The sequence below is a fragment of the Triturus cristatus genome, chromosome 3_2, assembly GCF_964204655.1.
Source record: "Triturus cristatus chromosome 3_2, aTriCri1.1, whole genome shotgun sequence".
NCBI lineage: Eukaryota > Metazoa > Chordata > Amphibia > Caudata > Salamandridae > Triturus > Triturus cristatus.
In genome coordinates this window covers 885,278,976-885,300,638 of record NC_140584.1, presented here as the reverse complement: position 1 = coordinate 885,300,638, position 21,663 = coordinate 885,278,976, and the positions used below count along the sequence as shown (strand labels likewise).

The following is a 21,663-nucleotide window of genomic DNA, read 5'->3' as shown; positions in this document are numbered from 1 at the left end:
TTTTGTAGGTAAGAAAGTCCATAGAAGCAAACAGGAGAGTTGGTATAATGCCTCCTGCAAACAAGCCCGTACTGATCTGGGACTTGCTCTTAATACAAATGACGCGAGCAAGATTAAATTAGCTCGCAATACTCATAAAAAAAACCCTATGGAAAGCCAAAAAGGAATGAGTGTGAGTGGCAAGACCTAAAAGCAGCATGTGCTGATAAAAACTAGAAAAAATTCAGGGATATTTTTAAATGGAAGAAGGGCGAAATTATTGACAGTCCTCACAATCATGTTTCTCAGAGTTCCTGGGTTGATTTTTTTTAAGTCACAATATTCAAAAGGAGCTGAGGACGTTAGAACGCCTCACAAGGAGAGGCCGTTTTATAATACCCCCCTGTTTAGTGTTGAGGAAGTTGATATTGCACTTGATATGGTTACTCAGGGCCGTGCACCCGGCATGGATTGTATCCCGGCCGATGTATTTCTGCACAATAGAACGAGATGGTCTGTATATATTACCCACCTAGCTAATGCTATAGCTCAGGGAATGGTGATTCCACATTCCTGGAAAGGTGCTGAAATTGTCCCAATATATAAAAAAGGGGACAAATCGTTGGCCTGCAACTATAGGCCCATTAGCTTGATAGATGCCTTACAAAAAATCTTGGGTAGGCTGGTTTTGGGCAAAATCCAGACCTGGATGGAATCCGACAATGTTTTAAGTCCACTACAGGCTGGGTTTCGCCCAAAAACCAGCACTATTGACCAGGTCTTTAGGTTTATTGTCCTCTATTGGAGGACAGTAGTTTTAGAAAAAGGGGTCCTGTACGCCGTGTTTGTCGACCTACGGGCGGCATTTGATCTGGTACCACAAGATAAGTTGTGGCAAGTATTGGAGGATTTGGGGATGGCGCCGGAGTTGTTGGCACTGGTCGTCCGCTTACATGAGAACAATTTTGCTCGGGTCCAGTGGGGACGGCAGGGCGAGGTAACGAAGTCCTTCCCCGTGGAACGAGGAGTACGGCAAGGTTGTGTCTTGGCACCGACCTTGTTCTCACTCTTCGTGAACGGGGTGGCAGAGTTCCTCTCCCGGGTCCCCTCGGATGCACTCGTATTCCTGTTCTCATATTCGCGGACAACACACTGCTGATTTCCAAAACTCCGAGTGGCCTACAGCTTACCCTCCGACGCTTTGAAGGGTTCTGCTTGCTTCGTGGCCTGGAAATAAATGTCTCCAAGACCAAGTTCATGGTCCTTAATGGCCCTAACCCATGTAGAATTTACAAACCTTATAGTGGTGTAATTGTTATGAATGGCTTTCCCCTGGAACAGGTGGATGCCTTCACTTATTTGGGAGTGACATTGCAGAAGAATATGCGTTGGAAAAGTCAATTAGACTTCTCTATTTAGAAGTTCCAACAACAGACAGGTTTCCTTCTAAAAAGATTTAGAACCTCGCAGACACAGCCAATAGGCCCACTCCTCGAAATGTATTCAATGAAGATTCGTAGCTCATCTTTATATGGTTCTGAGCTATGGGGGTTTGGCAATAATCCAAAACGTTTGAATGCTATGGAGAGCGGGTTTATGCGGAAAGTTGTTGGTGTTCCACAAAGTACTCCTTTGTTAACTCTGTTCTGGGATCTCGGCTTGAAAACCTTACAAGACACTGCTAATTTGCAGCCATTGCTGTATTGGCGTAGGGTCTGGTCAACTGAGGAGCTTAAGCACTATGCTTTGGGCTTAAAAGAAATAATGGAGAAAGACCTCTTCCATAAAATAGACTGGTTGAGGTCTATCAAATTATTACTTTACAGACTGGGATGGAGTAACCTATGGGATGATCCTCAAAATGCGGTCTTCCCTTCAAAAGAAATCATCAAAGCCAAGAACTGGGAATTTATAGCTATGGAATCCGTTTCAAAGGGGAGCATATCCCAGCTAACAGCTAGATACCTAGAGATTAAGGCTCACCCTAGACAGGAACTTTTTTGGGGCTTGATTGAAGCTCCGTTTGATCGCAAACTTTATTTCCAGTTTAGGATAGGTACCCTCCCTATCCGTTCATTTACATGTAAATGGTCTAAAGGTTCCCAGGACAAATGTCCTAAATGTAGGGACACAACTGAATCCCTGAGTCATTTTCTTTTTTTTTGTCCTCTCCATGAGCTCCCACGGAAAAAATGGGTATTACCCGTTTGCCGGCTCTTAGGTACCCGAAGGCACGAGGAGGCACTAAGAATCTTGTGTTCAGATCCGAGCCCGATAATTGCAATGGCAAAATACATAAAGTGGGCTTGGATATTACGGCTTAGACAGATAAATATAACAGCGCTCAATGAATAGGCGCCTGAATGTAGTTAGTTATTTATTTATCCTTCATTCATTGACCTACTTGCTTAAATTAAATTAAGTTGAAACGTTTTATTTAATTGGATGACCAGACATTAATGTTATCTATTCAAATTGGTGAATAGCGTAGGCTTAAGTATAAAAATTGTGTGCCTATGATATTTTGTTTTAACATATGTGTATGCAGATGGTTGATGTATGATACTTTCATGACTTAATTGTCGAATAAAGTTTTTCAAATTGAAATTGAGTTGGGGCGTCTGGTGCAGGGGTCCCTTTAGACGTCGGATTTTCTTACCCGCTCTGGTTGCGGTAGGGGGTGTCTCCTGGATTGAGGCTGCAGGCGTTGTCTGGAGGCTTGAGGTAGGTCAGGGGTCTCCAGATCTTGGGTTGGGATCGCCGGGGGGACCTCCTCGTGGTGTTTGTTCACGCAAACGCGGGTCCTGGCTGGCACCAGAAGCAGCAGTTCACACACGTCCGGTGTTCACGGGAGAAACATATTTGAAAGTGAATGCAGGCAGGTCCTCTGTGGTTCTTTGACGTTGCGGCCGCTGGACACACCGGGGTTTTGCAGGAGCAGGTTCGAGGGTAGACAGGCCTGTAGGGCTGGGACCAAGTCAGTGGGCATCTTCCTCTTGTTAGCTCTGCACGGCTTCTCGTCCTTCTTCATCTTCTTTTCTTGTGGTTGCTGGATCTGAGGAAGGAAGGTTCAGGGTGCCCCTAAATACTAAATTTAGGGGCGTTACAGGTAGGTGAAGGGCAGGGACCAATGGGTCCCTTCCCTGGGGTGGGTACACCCCCTATCCTGCCACTCTCCAGTGGGGGGGGGGGCAGGAGTCTGTCCCTGGTTGGCTGGGTCCCCCTATCCTCAAGATGGCGGGCACTCGAGGTTGTGCTTCACCCCGCCTCCCCCACCTTAGGGGTGGAGTTGGCAGAGGTGGGCACACCTCTCTCCCTCACTTTTTTTCCCGCCGGGTCTCCCGGCCAAAGTGTGGGGTAGAACCAGTTGCTGAGTACAGCAAGTGGTCTGGAGAAGCTCACAAACGCGGCATGCCTTTGAAGCTTCTCCTTCGTGAACCCTGCCCATCCTGGGGGAGGAAGCTCGACACCCAGGGGTCCAGAAACATGTCTGGTGGTGGCAGCCTGCGCAGCCACTCAGTCAGAGTCAGGTCACTGGGAGTTGGTCGAGGTTCAGGGGGCATCACTAAGATGCCCTCTGTCATGCATTTTATATTAAATCCTACACTGACATCAGTGTGGGTTTAATGTGCTGAGAAGTTTGATACCAAACTTCCCAGTCTTCAGTGCAGCCATTATGGTGCTGTGGAGTTCGTAATGACAACCGCCCAGCACCATATACTCTTAATGGTAGCACTGCACTTACAGTGCCAAGGAATGGACCTGGGCACTGTAGGGGTACAGGGCTCATGCACCTGTACCCTCACCACTGGCGTAGGGCACCCAGCTAGAGGGGTGACTGATGTATGCCAGGGCAGTGGTTTGTGGGCATGGCTCACAGGGACGTGTGCCAGGTCTTGGTTTGGTTGTGCACCCAGACACTCAGCCTGCAAAGGCAGTGTGTGCGTGTGTGTGTGTCAGGGTACAGGGCCTCTAAGGGTGGCACAATAAGTGCTGCAGTCCTTGCGGACCATCTCTGGTCACAGTGCCCTGGGTACCTATGGTACCATTTACCAGGGGCTGACATGTGGCCAGAGATTCCAATTGGGTTTAGGCTTTAATGCAGTTTTAGGGAATAAACACAGGCCCTGGGTACCTGATTGGCAGGAGCTCAGGGCACACTCAGTCAAAGAACATCAGCAATTCAGCAAAAAGTGGGGGCATACCATGCAAGAAAGAGGGCACTTTCTCACACCATGGAAGCTCTATAGGGATCTGGAATCTTACTTGGTCTCCCTGATATGGGGGAAACTAGGGCCAGAGTGGCTCTTCCCAAGTTATATTTACCGCTGACATATGGCGGCCTCGGTGCCCCGAATTTCAAGCGCTGTTAGGCCGCAGCGCAACTGCAATGGCCAATGCGATGATTGTCCAAAAGCAATCTCATTGAGTTAACTACGGAGGCTATCTCTTGGAGCCAACCGGTACTACTGGAATGGCTATCGGGTACTACCACTCTGACGCAGAAGCAATGGCAACGGCCAGACTTACTTGGCTTAGATATGTGTTGCCCAAGGTTTGGACTGCTTCATATGTCCCTGGCTTGCCGCTAGAGATGCTCCCTGGGGTGTTCGCTTGCCATGGATGTGCGGAACTTGAGCGTTTTTGAGGGAGAGGGGTCTGGACACATGAGGGGGCATGTATATAGACTCACAACTACTAACATTTGGGCAGGGCTCGTTCTTGCTGTACGTATTGCTCATGCGCCATTTCCTACAGACATGGAGCAACGACCGCACTGAACCCCCCACTTCACATCTTTTGCAAACGCTGCTGACGCATGGGCGGGGGAGACATGCTGTAACAGCCATTTACACCTCTTTTAGAATGTACGACCCACCCGCACTGACGGCACTTGGCGGAGTGCCGTCCGTGCGGGTGGGTTGTCCATGGAGCTGGCCACAACTATTACTGACAAACAATGGACGCAATGCATCGGACACCCGAAAATCATATCGACTAATGCCAAGTTTAAGTACACTCAATTTAATTAATCACACCTCATAGGTTGGCGCGTATGTACCCAACAACAGTGGATAGATGCCCCAGTACTGGATTACAAAAGTAACGAGAACATACTATACCTGCAACTTGAATTTTCTTCCTTAGGGAATCATTGACTGTTTTCTATGAAATATTTTCTAAGTGTCACCTTTTAAAATAGCAAAATATTGTCTAAAAATCATCACAGTAACTAAGTCGACTTTTATCACTTGATTCCAAGTACTGACCCAGGACTGAATTTAGAATCCAGTCCTAGAATTCCAAAAGTAATCCTAAAAGTAATCTGTTTCAAATAACTTGAGACTTCCATTGAACTCAATGCATGATTGTGTTTAAAATTGTGTTGCCTATTACAACCACTTGTAACCTCCTACAAAAGTCAATTGCATATTGCAAAAGTATTTATATAAAGCATCTCATTCTGAGATAGTATATTTTAATACCTATTGTTAGTTTTAATACCTATTGTTAGTTCTAAAATAAAACAAGCATATATTTTTTATATAGAAACCATTCGCCTAGAGTTCAGTTATTGAGTGTGTGAGACCATTTGCTGGCTGAGTGTGTGCAACAAATGCTTTACATTGTCCTCTGATACTGCCTTACTGCTCGACCAAGCTACCACTTCAGAGAGTAAGGTTATATCTAACGTTAGCCTCTGCCAAACCTCTGGGGACTGTGGACTCTACACCCTGTACTTATTTGGGAACAGTATATACAGAGCCACTTTCTCACAGTGGCTCTCACATCCAACAGCCTTGAACTGTACCCCACACATCATAACCTCATCCAAACCTCTAGGAATAACTTTGGACAATCACCTTGCTATGCATGGGCTTGGCATGATCAGCACCTCCATCAGGGTCTCCAACTACTAAGTGCACGTGCTATGAATAATAAAACGTTTTTTTACGACTGTTGATCTCAAGACAGCGGTTCAAGTGCTAGTTCTCTCCAAACTATACTGGGAGCAATACTCAACACTCAGTTGGGAAAAGCTTTTCCATTGGCAAAAAGAGTGAGAATGAGAATGACTTGTGCTGGAAAACAATCAACTATAGTGAGTCAATACAAGTCTCTGATAGACCTGTTGGCATCATGTATACCCCTCATTTAATGTTGCAGGCTACATATGAGACCTGTTCAGCAACAGCTGGATTTACAATGGCATCTGGCAGAAGGCTCATGGTTAAATATGGTTCGTGTCACATGGCGCTTGAAACTAGCTGCAATGCGGTGGAGAATTCTAGCAATTCTAAATACAGGTCCCTCTTTCAGAGTGATTATTACTTAGCATGGATGAGTAGCTCACCTGCAAGATCTTCAACAAGAGGACTCTGGTCAGATGCAGAGGAGAGGCTACACATCATTGTGTTAGAACTCTTTGCAGTAAGACTAGGTTTACAAACATTCCTCCCAGATTTTCAGGGAAACCTGCCCTAGTCACAATGAACAGCACAACATCTATGTTCTAAATATCCAAGGAAGGAGTAATACGGTCCAAGATCCTTTCAGAAGCTCAGCTGCTGTGGAACTGGACCATTTCTCACACGGTAGACATTGCAGTGAAACATCTGCCAGGTTGCCAGAATGATAAGGTGGATGCACTCAGCCGGGAATTTTTGGATTGGTACAAGTGGGAACTAGAACAGAAACAGGTTGGTTACATATTCAATTAATGGGGTCACCCAACAATCTGTTTGCAACTTCGAACAGCAGAAAATACCTGTGCTTCACTAGCAGGTTTTGGCATCCAGGGTTTATGGACAATGCTCTTTCGATCGTTTGATCCAAGATATTTGCCTGTTCCTTTCCTCCTTTTCCCCTGATGCCCATGGTGTTGAAGAAGACTACGACAGACCATTGCATTCTGAACTTCTTTTCTCCAGCGTGGCCTCGCCAGTACTGATACAGCGAGCTACTGCAGTTGGCAGCACGTCCAGCCATTCCTTTGAAGATGCATCTCAGGATATTGCCCAGACATCATTTATAGATTCTCCACCACAATCCCAACTCTCTGAACTAGACAACATGGTACCTGACCACCTAGAATTAGGCCATTTGGATCTATCGCAGGAGCGCAAACTGACTCTGGCGCAGGCTCGTGCTCCAGCGATCAACAAGACGTACAGCGCTAAATGGAAGCGTCTGTGTCTGGTTCAGGAATAATGATAACCCACTTCAAATAAAGCTTTCTTAGATCATTCCATATTTGTTAAGTTTGGCCAAGAGTGGTCTCAAACATTCTTCAGTGACAGTCCATCGGGCTGCTGTCTCGAGATTTAGAAGGACCAGCACATTGAGATCTGATCTGTTTTCCCAGAGGATTATTAAAGAGTTTATGAAAGGGCAGTCAGAGTTTTTCTACCTCTTCGACATCCTCTGGTCCCATGGGAGTTCAATACAGTCCTTGGCCAGCTGATGCCTCATTTTGAGCCTATACATAGAGCAGACTTGAAATTTGTCTAATGGAAAAGAGCACTACTCCTGACTCTGACATCTGCTTGGAGAGTGGGAGAGATTCGGGCATTCACCATCCCCTTTTCTCTGGTTCACGAATGACAAAGTGATATTCCGAACAAATTTTAAATTCATTCCGAAGCTGTCTACTGACTACCATCTAAATGAGCCTGTCATTCTTAGATCCTTCTTTCATACTCCATCTTCAACAGCAGAAAGGTCATTACATTCTCTCGACTTGCGTAGATGTCCCCAATTCTATATAGACAAAACAAAGGACATAAACACATCGGACCAACTATGTGTATAATTTAGTCAACCATGAAAGGCTCAGTCCCTGTCCAAACGGTATAGCTCGTTGGCTCTCAGCCTGTATTACTATGGGTAATGCAAAGCAGAGCGTCATCTTCACGGAGTGAAGATGCATTTCAAGCAGAGGCATGGCTTCAACTGCAGCACTTTTTACTAGAGTGCCTTTGAAAGTCATCTGCTATACAGTCACCTGGAAGAGCAGGTATACATTCATGAAGCATTACTGGGAGCGGAAGCAGTGGGACAGGCAGTCCTGAGAAACCGGTTTCATTAAAGTTGAGCCTGCTTCCCGCATTGTATTTCTTAATGTTTGCTGCTTGCGATTCTCATTCAAGCAGGTGACGATATAAAAGATCCAATGTTGGAAGAAGAAATTCGATCCTTACCTGTAACTCCAGCTCTCAACATTATTATCTTTTATATACTCACATGGGGTGGGGGGGGGGGGGACACATTTCCCATCCTGATGTTTGAATGATTCAAGCATAACAATATATAAAAGATAACAGTGCTGGAGAACTGGAGATAAAGGTAAGTAACTAATTTCTTCTCTCTCGTTTTACATCCGAGGATAATTCTTTGTTTTCAATTCCTAGCGCATAAGGTTACAGCCTGGGTGGCAAGCAGAAGTCACATGAAAGCTCGTTTTAGGTTTGAGGATCCAAGAGGACCTTGAGCTGAGCCTGAATCGGGCATCTGGTTCGAGATTTCTTTAGCTTGCCCACCTGTGGGTTTCAGTGTAGAGAGAAAATTACCTACAACACAAAAAGGGTTTGAAGCACAAGAATTGAGATTGTCATGGAAATTGCGATCAACATCAAACATTTCATCCTTTGCCCAGCCAAAATGCCACCTGCGAGGAGGGGTGTGGGTAGGAACAGAGAGCCTGGAGTAGGTCAGACGCTGGCCAACTCATGCAGCAGGACTTAGAAATCCACTTTGGGTTGTGTAGGGGGGTAGGTTTGGCTGCTAGTGCAATGGTTTGGCTAAATGGCCTTGGTGCAGGTCAGGCTCTGTGGCCAATCCTTACTGTGCACACCCAAAGCTTTTTTTCACGCCATGTTGAATGGAGGCCTGACCACGTCAGGCCCTGTGATTAACCTTTGATGCAAACTGCCTATAGCCATGTGCTGCTGGTGTATGTTTTGTGCATTTAAAACCATAGCTGGTACTTTTCAGTGATTGTAGATGTTTGACACAGAACCAGGGCTCATTTTTTTAGTTGAGGATTTTTTTGTGTGTAAATATAGTTACCTAGGTAGATCCACAAAGCATCCCTTTTGAAGGAAGGTGCGCCCAAAACATCACCAACTTCCTCAAGTTGTTCGTCTAATTTCTGCTCTAGTACCGGTAATTTAGTAATCTCATTGCTCACATATCTAAATGGCTTGTTCCATGGTTAAATGTTTAGCATAGAGTTTTAAGGCTCCCGTGGGCAACATCATTGACTTGTCCTTGTTCACGGGGAGTCCCGATACATCACCAATTCTACACTACAGTAGTAATCTCCACTGAGAGGGTTTGATCCTTCAAAATATACTAACTTTGCCTCTGCTTACAGTGACACTGTCTTCAGTATATTAATTGTATGCCAAGCGCAGTGAGGGAACTGGACAATCTGCATGCGCCTAGCCGAGGAAGTACGGTGTTCGTCAAACATACCCTTTTATAATCACCTAGTCACCTCTGTGTAATGGAACATTGGAGAAAATAAACAGAATCGTCACTGAGTGAATACAAATTAGCATGTCTGATAAGAATGTCGATAATATAATTTAAGAGAATATCAGGTCATATAACAGAACATCACATTCCACAACTGTTTGCATCTTTTGAGATTCTTAAAAATCGAGCCCCCCAGTCAGAAATGAATCTTCACTTGATAGGCAAGTACAAAGTATATAAGGTCAATAGAAAAATACATGACGGCATCCAAAAGAGTTTAACAAACCACAGCAAATGAAAGAACGTTTGATTGCAAGCAAGGTGCATTAAATTTTAGCCTGGACGTTTGGGGACTGAGTCAAGGTTAACAATTCTTGCTATGTGAACAAAGGTAGTTCCAAGTACCCTTCTTATAAAATAGTTATCCGAGCATAGTCTTTTGTCAGATTAAATATGAAAATTGGTGGACCTTTAACAGTTTTAAAATTCAGCAAAGTTGTTAGTTCTAAAAGTGATGATGGTCGTGATATGTTGACTCACATGGCTACATCGCTTTCTGAGGGGAATTAACCTTCCAGACGTAATGGTCGGAATGTTCTAAGAGATAATATTGTTAACAAAGTGTTGGAGACTGAAAAACATATGGCTGTACCTAGGACCAAATAATCTAATGTATATGGAAACAAGGGAAATGCTGAGTTAGAAGAAGTCTTACCACAAGTCTATTTTGTCTCAAGAATCTCCAGGATTAGAGGTTATAAACATTTAAAGTTTATTTCCAGAGGTTCAAGTATTCCTGCCTTGCCTGTTTGTTTCATAAAGTTCTTCACCTATTGGTGAATTACAGTGTGAACAAAACAATTGGTGTACTTCCTTCTGTCATATTCCTTGTTGTAGTCGACTGTGCCTTTATTCCCTTGCAGCCCTGTCTTGTTTTGCTAAACTGAGAGTACAACATATATCTTTTCCTTTATTTTTGTGTTCTGTTTTATCCTCCTCCCTGCGTGCACAGTCTTAACTAGAGCATGTTTAATGTTCAGTGTGTTTGCGAGGTTCATGACATTTTAATATTGTCTCTTAAATTATTACTGTCCTGTTAAGAACCATCCTCCTGGCTGTGGGGCTCTCATTGAAAAGTATTTTGTATTTAGCTGGTGTCCTGTGATCCGTCTAGCACATACATCCGACTCAGCCTGGCGTTGCAGTAGAACAGAGCATCCAGGTGCCCTTGCCCACCTCAGCACTCACAACTGGACCATTTTGTTAATTCTTTTGTTTTGCCAACTGTTTGTTTTATGTTAATTCATTATACCCATTATAAATATTATGGTCCCTAAAAAATTGACTGTTATTAGTTCATAAATAAAATAAACATATTGTGATAAATAGGGGCTCTCTTTCTTGATTTGCTCTTTTAAACTGATGCATGGTATACAGTAGCCAACCGAGCTTGGTCAATCGTTTCAAAATCTTGTGCACAATTTCCCCACATTACCCCTGTGACCTTTTTCAGAAATGGCCTGAAACCTCTAGTTCTGGTTTCCATAACTGGACACAAACACAGTAAGGTTGCCTCTAAATTAATGCAAATTATTGCAGATGTCACTTACGTTAGGAGTGCTACTGGAGGTGATGCATCTATTTTTACACACACATGCACCCCCCCTCCACACCCTCTCAAGATGGTGCTTTAAGCACTTGACACAATGCTGCTGATAAACCCATCTGTACTAGGTCCAGTATTCTATTCATATGAGGCTGTACTGATGATATGTATGCCATACAGTTTTGACATGCTATTTCCCAATATATTTCTTTAATCCCCCCCCCCTCCCCCCCCCCCCCCCCGCAACCTTCTTTATGGTCTTGTGGCCAACCTGTCATATTGTTTACCTCCTTTCATGTATCCCAGCATGTGAACTCAAAAATAAGGGAAGCTTGCACTGCTCGCTGCCTTTATTTTGACCATTGTTGGCAAGGAATCTCTGCCTAGGTTTTTCTGGGAAGCTTGCATTGCTACTACCTTTGTTAGTGAATCTTAATAAAATATTCTTGTCTTGGTTTTAAAAGGCGCATTGGGTGCCAGGAAACTGGAGTGACTTGTGGGAAAATGTTAGGAAGTTAATTCCACGTCCAATCAAAGGTAAATGGAGGATTGTAATGTAGATTCTTCTTTTCTAGTCTGTGTACAACAAAAGGTAGATCTGAAAGAAACTTCAGACTCCCAAACCTTTCCACTTACTAAGAAGGTCTAGTGCAGCTCCTTGTAAATGTAAGACCCTGGGACGAAGTAAAATAAACTGTAGGATTAATATTCTCCATTTAGTCGGCTTTTTGTTGTACAGTTATTGCTGTCTCGCTTGTTGAGCAGATTCACTTTTTTTGGGATGGTTTCTTTTTGAAACCGGAATACACACCAGGAGCGCTAGGAGGAGATTTAAGGACCGGTGTGGGCACACTCCCCACTCATAATATCTATCACAAAAAGAACCCACTGGTCCAGAGGCATGTATGAAGGGGCATGTGGACTCAGTCATGCATATTCGGGAGCGGGATCCTTTTAAGGACGGTTCCCCTCACACACCAGAGGTGTCCTGCTTCATCATAGGGGTGCCTCCTCGCATCAAAAACCTAGTCTTGACTCTGGCTACTACCCCCTCACTGCGATAATTATTGCAGTAGCTAATTGTTGATCCTGATGAAGGCTATGATACTCTGATAGGTCCTAAGGCTGAAACATTTTGATCGTACTCCAATGTAGTTGTCTCTAATGTCGGCAGTTGCTTTAACTAGCTATTTGTTTTTAATCCTGTCACAAGGTAGCTGAATAAAGCTTGCCATAAGCTAACCTTGTAGCCAGTTTTAACCACATTAACTCTAGCACTGCACCTCACTCACAACACGCTTGCATAGGGTTTTAGAATATCCCTCCTTACCAATACAAAACATCCCTGTGCTCCTCCCTCGCAACGAGGGGGTTGTAACCAGAGTCGAGACTAGGTTCTTGACGCGAGGAGGCACTCCTATGATGAAGCATGACACCTCTGGTGTGTGAGGGAACCCGTCCTTAAAAGGGATACCCCTCCCGATTATGGTTGATCGAGTCCACATGCCCCTCAGTCCCTTGCTCTGGACCTGTGGGTTCTTTGTGTGATAGTTGTTTGGGAAACCCTCATAACTGGACAAATCAAATAGCCTCAAAAGTAACTGTCTTTTTGAAACAGCAGAGTTTTAAAATCAGGCATTTTAATTTTTGTAGATGTTATATGAACGTTTAAAATAAAAAGGAGGCTCATTGTAACCGGTATTTGCTGTTTTTTTTGTAATTGATTTTTGGCTTATCTTGATGTATTATGTTACATGCATATTCAATGCATGGCCAAGCCATGTCAATCAAATTGCTCTTTTTTTTTTTAACCAATTTAAAAAAGAAAGTGAACTTTATGTAATGTGTGTGACTTTATAATATATTGTAATCAATCTGTGTCCCAAGAAAGCAATTGTTTTGAACTGTGTGTACTCCTTAAGTTGATTGTAATTTGAAATCATTGTTGTTCACAGAAAAAGGCCGAAGAAGCACATAAGATTTTGGAAGGTCTTGGCCCAATAGTTGAACTGGTAAGTGTCTTTCTCCAGTATTTGCCAATTCGACTCTTGTGTATTTTGTGCTGAGGAAGAGGAGTGCAGAAGCCAGGGTGGCTGACTCCGAAACACGGGGTTCACAGTTCGGTTAGCCCAGCACCCTGTGACTCTGAGCAATTGTAGGAAGCTGGCTCTGCATATAGTATACCAAACTAAGGTATAGTGTGCAGAGTCCAGTGGAACCCCAAAGATAGGCAGAGGTAAAAGTAGATGGCACCTTACTTTCTTTGTGGTAGTGTGGGCGAGCAGTAAGGCTATATCAGAGGGTAGGGTTAAGCCTTTTATTGTACCCACTCTGGCAAGAAATGTCATCACACACTCAAAGACTGAACTCAGACCAATTTTGTTTGTATAAAAGTATTTAGTTATTTTATTTCTAGAACCAAGCCAGGCCTGGTGCAGGCAAGTGAAATAATACTTGGCAATATTTATGCAGTGAATTACAGTTGAACACAGGTTCAAATGCAGTTGATTGATTTACAGGTAAGCCAAATTACTTTTCCGTTTCTTAGATTACAGAACACGTTACTTCTTGGATTACTTTTTAAATTACTTTTGATACTCCGTGTGATATGCCTAGATATCACACTGGGAAATTTCTGTCTGCGCCTGTCCGCGACCTGACCACGGCCAGCGCCAGGAACCCTGGATCTCCCTCTACCCATCGCTACGACACCACCACCCCCCTCTTCGCACTCAACCCTGGAAGACTAGAGAATACAAACAGGCCGCGACGAACATGACCCACGGCCAGTCCTCCTGCTTCCACTGCCGTCAGACCCTTTGCCGCCACCCCGGCCTCCCACTGACACCAGCACCGGCGACACCCTAAAATGCATCCTCCTCAACGTACGCTCTGTACACAAACACGCCATGGAAATCTGGAGCCTAATCGACTCTCTCTCGCACGACATCGCCTTCTTCACAGAGACCTGGACCAATGCAGCCTCCGCCCCCGACATCCGCACCGCCATCCCAGATGGATACAAGATCCAGTGGAAAGACCGCCCCAACCACCCTGGAGGGGGCCTCACAATTGCCCACAAGAGCACGCTCCACCTCACCACCTCCAGCTAAACCTTCCTCTCTGCCGAACACCTGCACTTCCAGATCCAGACCACCCCCAAAGCCACACTCCGAGGAACCCTCTTCTACAGACCCCCAGTGCCATCTTTCTTGCATGGTATGCCCCCACGTTTTGCTGAATTGCTGAATGTACTTTGACTGAGTGTGCCCTGGACTCCTGCCAATCAGGTGCCCAGGGCCTATGTTCCTTCCCTAAAACACAAAACACAAATTGGCAAACCCTGGCCACATGTCAGCCCCTGGTAAATGGTACCCTATGTACCCAGGGCCTTTTGACCAGGGAAGACCTCTAAGGGCTGCAGCACTCATTGTGCCACCCTTAGAGGCCCTGTACCCTAACACACACACACTGCCCTTGCAGGCTGAGTGTCTGGGTACAAAACAGAGTTGACATGGCACACATCCCTGTGTGCCATGCCCACCACCTACACTGCCATGGCATACATCAGCCACCCCTCTAGCTGGGTGCCCTAGGCCAATGGTGTGGGCACAGGAGCAGGAGCCCTGTGCCCCTACAGTACCCAGGTCCATTCCTGGGCACTGTAAGTGCAGTGCTGCCATTTAAGAGTATATGGTGCTGTGAGCTCGTCAAACACGAACTCCACAGCACCATAATGGCAACACTGAAGACTGAGAAGTTTGGTATCAAACGTCTCAGCACATTAAACCCACACTGATGCCAGTGTAGGATTTAATGTACCAAGCACCCCAGAGGGCATCTTAGAGATGCCCCCTGAAACCTAACCTACAATCTACGTCTGTTCTGAGGCTGCCTAGGCTGCCACACAGCAGACATGTTGCTGGCCCCCTGGGTAGGAGAGCCCCTGCTCTCCTGTGCCTGCAACAATGCACATCCTGGGCGAGGTGCTAAATTTTCTCCCCCAGGATGGGCAGGGGGAAGCTTCAAAGGCATGCCGCCTCTGTGAGCTTCCGCAGGCCACTGCATCCCCCCACTCTGGCGGGGAGCTTGGCTGGAAACCCCAAATAAGGATAGGGGATGTGCCAGCCTGCCAACCCCACCCCTCAGGTGGGGGAGGCGAGGTGAAGTACATCTCCGGGCTCTCGCCATCTTGAAGATGGTAAGCCCTACCCAATCAGGACTAGGCTACTGCCCCCCTCCCACAGGAGAGAGGCAGGATAGGGGGTGTACCCACCCCAGGACAGGAACCCATTGGTCCCTGCCCTTCACCTACCTGTAACATCCCTAAATCTAGTATTTAGGGGCACCCTGAACCTACCTTCCCCAGATTCCAGATTCCAAAATCCGAAGAAGAGCTAGAAGAAAGAAGACCTGCCCTGCAGCTGCTAAGAAGAGGAAGACACCAGCTGCTTTGGCCCCAGCCCTACCGGCCTGTCGAACCTGCTCCTGCTCCAACCCGGCATCCCTTTTGGCCAACAACCTCACAAACCCCGGAGGACCTGGCTACCTTTTGACTCTAAGCCCCCTGGGACTCCCATAAGTAGAGGCTCTACTTCTAATCCCTGGCAGCAGCCCGGAACCACAAACCCAGCACACTTTGCACCCGCCAAGCATGGCCTGTGCCGGAGTGAACAAATACCATGAGGACAACCCCACGGCGACTGTGACCCCGAGTCCGGCACCCAAGGACCTCCCTCGACACTCCTGAAGAAGCCTGCAGCCTCAGAACCAGGTGCCCCTCCAACCGCGATCAACAGAGGCTAAGATTTCCTGACACCAAAAGGCACCCCTGCACCCGGTGCCCCGCGGTCCCCTGTGTCCAATCCCGGGGGTACTGACCTATCCTCCAGCTACCCAACTTACCTCTCGAAGTGGTGGTGGTGGCATCTGAAGAATCTTCATCCCGAGCTTGCAGTCTTTTTCTAAACCGGAGATTTCTCATTGAAATCAATTGAGTGCCCGAAGGCTCAAAAGCAACCTGCACCCAGCTGCCCGAGTGGCCCTGGCAGTGCAACCTCTACACCTATCTACTTCCCCACTTGCCCTGAGTAAGTGACCAGGAACCCAGCTCACACAGCCGCGTGGCCTGCTGGTCAGCAGCCACCAACCAAGGCCACCCTACCTATCATAGGATAACATTGGGCCTAACTCTCTCTGCACCCGGCCGCCCTTGTGCCGCTGAGGGTGAACCAACTGTACCTACCTGACCCTGGGAGACCCCTGAGTCTATGCCCAGAACCTTAACTCTGCCAGCCGAGTACTTGACTTTAAACAGATAACTCAATTTTCTCCTTAGGGTAACATTGACTGGCTTTTCCTGAAATTTCTTCTAAGTATGGACTTTACAAAACTTAAAATATTCACCAAAAATCAGCCGAGTAACGAAAACGAAAATACTCCCCTGCTCTTAGGGGAGCTCCTAGTGCTGGATCTTGGTGCCCAGCACTGACTCTGAAAAATAATTTTAACTGTACTTGCCAGTAACCCAATTTTCTCCCATAGGAAATCATTGACTGTTTTTCTGTGAAATTTCTTCTGTCAATTTCTGCAAATGTTAAATATTCTTTAAAAATTGTACAATATCTGAAAACGTAATTACTTACCTGTTTTGGATAAAGGTCCCAATACTGAGTCTAGGCACCCAGTACTGGATTACAAAAGTAACAAGAACATACTATACCTGTAACTTGAATTTTCTGCCATAGGGAATCATTGACTGTTTTCTATGAAATATTTTCTAAGTGTCAACTTTTAAAATGGCAAAATATTGTCTAAAAATCATCACAGTAATTAAGACGACTTTTCTCACTTGATTCCAAGTATTGACCCAGGACTGAATCTAGGATACAGTCCTGGAATTCCAAAAGTAATCCTAAAAGTAATCTATGGCAAATAATTTGAAACTTCCATTGAACTCAATGCATCATTGTATTTAGAATTGTGTTGCCTGTTGCAACCACTTGTAACTTCCTAGAAAAGTCAATTGCATATTGCAAAAGTATTTATATAAAGCCTCTCATTCTGAGAAAGTATATTTTGATACCTATTGTTGGTTCTAAAATAAAACAAGCATATATTTTTTATATATAAACCATTGGCCTAGAGTTCAGTTATGGAGTGTGTGAGACCATTTGCTGGCTGAGTGTGTGCAACAAATTCTTTACACTGTCCTCTGATACTGCCTTACGGCTCGACCAAGCTACCACTTTAGAGAGTAAGGTTATATCTAACTTTAGCCTCTGACAAACCTCTGGGGACTGTGGACTCTGTACACCCTGTACCTATTTGGGAACAGTATATACAGAGCCACTTTCTCACACCCCGGCCCCCGAACACCCTTTGCCAGCACCATTCCAGACTTAATCGCACCCCATGCCATCGCCTCAAGAAACTACCTCCTCATAGGAGACCTAAACTTCCACCTTGACAACCCCAGCGACCCCAACTCTACTATCCTTTGTGACAACCTCGCCAGTATCAGACTTAACTCGTCAACACACCGACCCAGGACACACCCTCAACCCCATCTTTGTGGCAGGAAACCGCTCCAATTCAGTCACAAAGCGCAGCCGCCATGGATGGACCACCACTGCGTACACTTGGCCATCAACAAACCCAAGGCACCCAAACCAGCCCAACGCCCACCACGAAGGAACTGGAGCAAGGTTACCGACAAGCAACTTCACTCCACCCTCACCCGAGAGAAACCCGACGCAGCCGAGAACTCCACAGCTGGATCTCCAACTGCGCAGACGAGATTGCTTCGCTACACAACCCGACAGACAACGACCCAGGAAAGTTGCATGGTTCACCTCCTCTCTCCAAGAAGCCAGATGCACCTGCAGACACCTGGAGAAGAACTTGAGAAGCACCAAGACAACTGAAAACCACACCACCTACAAGGACGCCATGACGGACTACCACAACCAGATAAAGACCCACCAAGATGAACTTCATCAACAACAAAATCCTGGCCAACTCCAAGGAACTTTTCAGTGTCATTAAAGAATTCACCAACCCACGCAGCAAAGCCACAGACATCACCCCATCCCAAGACCTCTGTGACAAGCTTAGAACTTATTTCCGCCTCAAGATCAAAAACCTCTACGACAACTTCATCGACCATCCACCAGGCGCCACAGATGGCCCCCGCCCCCCAGAAACACCAGCCAGACCACATTCTTCAACTGGACACCAATCACGAAGTCACCTCCTCGACCATGAAAATCATCCACTCGGGGACCCCCACCGATCCCTGCCCCCTTATATCTACCACAGAGTCGCGGCCAGCCATCGCACCCGAACTACAATGCAACATCAACACCACCTTCAAAACAGGCTCCTTCCCAGATGACTGGAAGTGTGCAGAAGTCCGAACCCTGCTCAAGAAGCCCACAGCTGACCCCACCGACCTCAAGAACTTTCGGCCCATCTCGCTCTTCCCCTTCGCAACCAGTTGCAGAGAAAACGGTCAACAGGAAACTGACACAATTCATTGAAGAGAACGCTGTCCTCGACCTGTCCCAATCCGGATTCCGAAGCAACCACAGCACAGAGACCGCCCTTCTCATCGCCACAGATAACATCCACACTCTCCTGGACCAAGGCCACTCCGCAGCTCTCATCCTACTCGACCTAGCAGTGGCCTTCGACACAGTCTCCCACCGCACACTAGTTGCCAGACTACACGACGCAGGCATCCAAGGAACAGCCCTGGACTGGATCCGATCGTTCCTCAGCGTAAGAAGCCAAAGGATCAGACTCCCACCCTTCCTCTCTGACCCCATGAAAATCACCTGTGGAGTCCCACAGGGTTCATCACTGATCCCCACCCTCTTTAACATCAACATGGCCCACCTCGCAGCCATAGTCCGACAACACGACCTCAACATCGTAGCTGACACCCAGCTCATCCTCTCCCTCACCAAAGACCCCCACTACTGCCAAACTCAACTTCCAGAAAGGAATGCAAGACGTCAGTCTGGATGACCAACAGCTGCCTGAAGCTTATCGCCGAGAATACAGAAGTCCTCGTCCTCGGTACCACCCCTTATGCATGGGACGGCACCTGGTGGCCAACCGCCCTCGGAAGCCCACCTACCCCCTCAGAGCACGTCAAGAACCTCAGCATATTACTCGAATTATCACTCGCCATGAACCGACTGGTCACCGCCGTCACCTCCAGCTGCTTCAGCACCCTCCGCAAGACCTTCAAGTGGATCCCCCCTGAGTCAAGGAAGACAGTCACCCATGCAATCATCACCAGCAGACTGGACTATGGAAAAGCACTCTACGCCGGCATCAACAAGTCCCTACTCCGCAAACGCCAGACAATACAGAACACTGCCTCCAGACTCGTCCTCGGCATCCCCGACACAAACACATCAGCCAACACCTACGAAGTCTCCACTGGCTCCCCGTGGAAAAGTCACGTTCAAAATACTCACTCATGCCTACAAATGCCTACACAGCAACGGACCCAAATACCTCAACGACAGAATCAACTTCCACGTACCCAAAAGAAACCTCAGATCTTCCAAACTTACATTGGCCGAAACCCAGTGCATCCACAGTCCCAGAGCAGGCGGAAGCTCCTTCTCTCACATTGCAGCCAAGACCTGGAATGAGCTACTGGCAGACATCAGATGCGCTCCCTCCCTGAACACCTTCAGGAAGACCCTCAAGACCTGGCTCTTCGGCTAAACAGATATGCGGATCCACACTGATGAGTAGTGCGCTTACAATTCCCCTGATTGATTGATTGTAGCCAATGGGCTACGGACCTTAGGGTGAATACACCCTTGGTATGCCCCCACTTGGGGTGTACACAATTCCTAATCCTGTTTGGAGAGTGTCTGCCATCTAGGATGCTTGTTTCCAGTCCAGGGAGGACCTGGCTTTGCAGTTCAGGCTGGACGGTTCCCATGAGGCACAGGGTCAAGACTGATTTGCATATGGCTGGGTTCAAACTGGAATGGCGAGCAAAAAACGATGGATTTAGGCCCAGATCTTTGTACTGGGGTGAAAGTATGACATTGTTCTGCATTCTGTCCATCAACTATTGTTTTTGCATTTGTCACCCCGAGTGGGTCGGGTATGCCCAGACGTGAGTCCCGTGCTCTCCATGCCACTGGAATCAAGCTATCCTGGTTGAAGAGAGGTGAAACACCGAAACCGGTCTTAGGATGCTTGTTTTCAGTCCAGGGAGGACCTGGCTTGGCAGTTCGGGCTGGACTGTTCCCATGAGGCATAGGGTCAAGACTGATTTGCATATGGCTGGGTTCAAACTGGAATGGCATGGTTAGCAAAAAGTGATGGATTTAGGCCCAGATCTCTGTACTGGGGTGAATGAATGACATTGTTCTGCATTCTGTCCATCAACTATTGTTTTTGCATTTGCCATCTTCAAGATCGGCACTGAGGAGTGGGCTTCACCTTGCCTTCCCCACCTGAGAGGGTGAGTTTGGCAGAGGAGGGTGCACCTTCCGGGCTGTTCTAAATGTTCCCTCCTGTCTTCCTGCCGAAAAGGAGGGGAGACTGGAAGGGTCCTGCTCCTAATAGCAGGAGAGGCTGAGGGTTGTGTGTTACAAAGGCGGCTAGGCCTTTGAAGCTCCCCTGCCACCAATAGATCTTCCTGACCTGGGGAAGGTGTGAACCCCTCCACCCAGGAAACGCTTTGTATTTTGGGCTCAGAGAGCAAATCATCTCACTCCAGGAGTACAGATGCATGTCTCGTGGTGGCATGACGTGGGCTCCTCAAATATACTGATCATAGCAGTTATGTGAAATGCAAAACATTCTACTAGCAAAATGTACTTATTTGCCATCTAGTCAGGTTATGCACTCTTTAGGAGTTATTTTCAATAGAAGTGCCACAATGAAATGATAGAGAAACATCCAGGGATATAAGTTGCACAACCTTTCCCCCAAAGTCTAGAAATCAAAGAGAAGTTCAGCCATGAGAAACTTATGTACCTGCCTGAAATAAAGTTGCTCAGGGAAGATATTTTTATTCTTTGTGGATCCAGTAAACCGAACTCTGACTTGATCAACTTAACAGCGTTGACTGATTCTAGTTTGCTCTGGCTTCTTGTGTTGGGTTTCTCTTAATACGACCTGTAGAACATGAAATTCTCCTCCAGCAGTTAAATCGCCAGAAAGGGGTGCTACTGAGAGTAGTATATCAAGCTGTTGGGCATTGTCTGTAACAGAACTATAATATTTCATGACTGTATCAAGATTTGTTTTATTAGAAAACTAGGACTGACACCCTTGCTGCTCTGCCAATGATGGAATATTGTTAGTATCTGAGCCTTTCTGGAAGAGAAGCAAATGTCTCCTCTACAATCACTTAATAAGCTGCCGAAGAGAGTGCTCAAGTAAAAGAAATTGGCATTTGGGACACTTCACATTGACATTGATGTCTTGTTACCTGTAACAGGACTAATGGGGGTCTTTTATCTGCAAACCATTACTTTACTATGATGCTTTTACAGTGATTTATTTAGGCTTTTGACATTGAAAGAAGCTATTTAAAGAATCCATTTTAAACTAAA

General features: G+C 46.3%; 1 protein-coding gene across 33 annotated transcripts in view; it reads left to right on the top strand.

The window, feature by feature from the left end:
• The window catches only part of NCOR1 (nuclear receptor corepressor 1), a 1,832,391-nt gene that overhangs the window by 269,664 nt on the left and 1,541,064 nt on the right, over positions 1–21,663 (top strand). For all 33 annotated transcript variants that reach the window (XM_085649294.1, XM_085649293.1, XM_085649281.1 and 30 more), the window contains one exon: positions 13,021–13,077. In XM_085649294.1, coding sequence (XP_085505420.1) covers positions 13,021–13,077 — 57 coding nt within the window. The remainder of the gene's footprint in view (positions 1–13,020; positions 13,078–21,663) is intronic.